This window comes from Wolffia australiana, chromosome 14 (genome assembly GCF_029677425.1).
Source record: "Wolffia australiana isolate 7733 chromosome 14, ASM2967742v1".
Classification (NCBI taxonomy): Eukaryota; Viridiplantae; Streptophyta; class Magnoliopsida; order Alismatales; family Araceae; genus Wolffia; species Wolffia australiana.
In genome coordinates, this window is record NC_135848.1 from 2506192 (window position 1) to 2507618 (window position 1427).

General features: G+C 45.8%; 1 protein-coding gene across 1 annotated transcript; it reads right to left on the reverse strand.

Annotated features, from left to right (window-relative positions):
* Positions 1 to 362: 362 nt before the first annotated feature.
* On the reverse strand, positions 363 to 884 carry LOC144712342 (cysteine proteinase inhibitor 8-like). The gene has a single exon (XM_078586591.1). The coding sequence runs from the start codon at positions 867 to 869 to the stop codon at positions 522 to 524; it is 348 nt and encodes a 115-aa protein (XP_078442717.1). The 5' UTR covers positions 870 to 884; the 3' UTR covers positions 363 to 521.
* Between the last annotated feature and the right edge of the window lie 543 nt (positions 885 to 1427).

The following is a 1427-nucleotide window of genomic DNA, read 5'->3' on the forward strand; positions in this document are numbered from 1 at the left end:
GATTCAGAGATCAAAATCTTAGTACAGCAGCAGGACAAAAATATTAGATCACTGATGAACAAGTAACAAATAAAATGAAAAGCAATCTAATTCGTGTAGGATTGGATGATCAAAATCAGAAAGAGTGTTAAATGATCACAAAGGTACGTAATATTACCGAACACATTCAGGAAGCCGAAAAAAAAATTTAGGGGTACATAAAGCCTAAAGCCAAAGCCAAAGCCAAAGCCAACGCATTCATTTGCAAAAGGAAGAGCGAAATTCAACCCTAGGTATCAAACATTTCTCATCAAATCCGACGCCAGAGCCGGAAACTTCGACACCATAAATCTCAGAAATTGCCAGCTCTTGAAATCCTAGACTGCGGCAATCATTACATCTTCATTATCACAAGAAAAAGGATGAAAATCAACATTATACATCGAAATATTTCGCATACAAGCAGCCGCGAAACTCAAAATCCCAGTAATTTCACGTATTTACCACATACATTATCGCGATCATGCAATCTCCAACCTCAATCAACTCACCGGCTTAAACGAGGAGAGTTTCCGGTAGTTATCCCACGCGCGTTCGTAGACCAAAGCCGCATACCTCCGCGTAACGCCGCCGGACTTCGCCTCGATGACAAGATCGTAATTCATGCCGGCCACTACCTGCTGTCTCCCGCTGACAACTCGGATGAACACCAGTTTTCCTCCCGTCGCCTTGTTGTTCGCCGTTACCGCAAATTTGCCGATCTCCACGACATGCGGATCTTTCACATCGTTGATCTTCGAGAATCCTCCGACCAGCGCCGATCCGCCGATGGCCGCTGCCGCCGCGAAGAAGACGAGACAGAGCCCGAGCGCGGAGCAGGAAGAACGCATCGTAATTTGAAACGATCCCCAAATTGGAAGGGGTCGGGTTATATTTATAGTGGCAGACTAACCATGGTTAAGCCATGGTTAGCCTGTAATCCGGAATTGTTTTCTAGAAGTAATTGTTGTTGGGTCTGATTGAGAAAACCGGCGGTTTGGTTAAACGCGAAAGACGATACTGCCCCTTACGGAGGATTATTGAATTAAATGTTAATCACATTATAGAGCGATGTCATGTGGAGATACATGAGTATGGAATAAGGGGTCTCTCTCTCTCTCTCTCTCTCTCTCTCTCTCTCTCTCTCTCTCTCTCTCTCTCTCTCTCTCTCTCTCTCTCTCTCTCTCTCTCTCTCTCTCTCTCTCTCTCTCTCTCTCTGATGCAACACGCCGACGGCCGGGATCGATCCGCGCATGTTGCACAAAGGGGGCGTCAAAATTACTATGAAAACAATGACATTAATGGAAATGCACCTCGCAAATAAACAACAAGAAATACAGGTCCGCCACTAAACTGGGGAGAGACACCGCTAACTCGTCGGGATGGGACTAGAGGGGGCCAAGTTTCCT

Bases quoted from the DNA above. Each gene is read 5' to 3' on its own strand.
- LOC144712342 (XM_078586591.1), bottom strand. From the start codon at position 869: ATGCGTTCTTCCTGCTCCGCGCTCGGGCTCTGTCTCGTCTTCTTCGCG.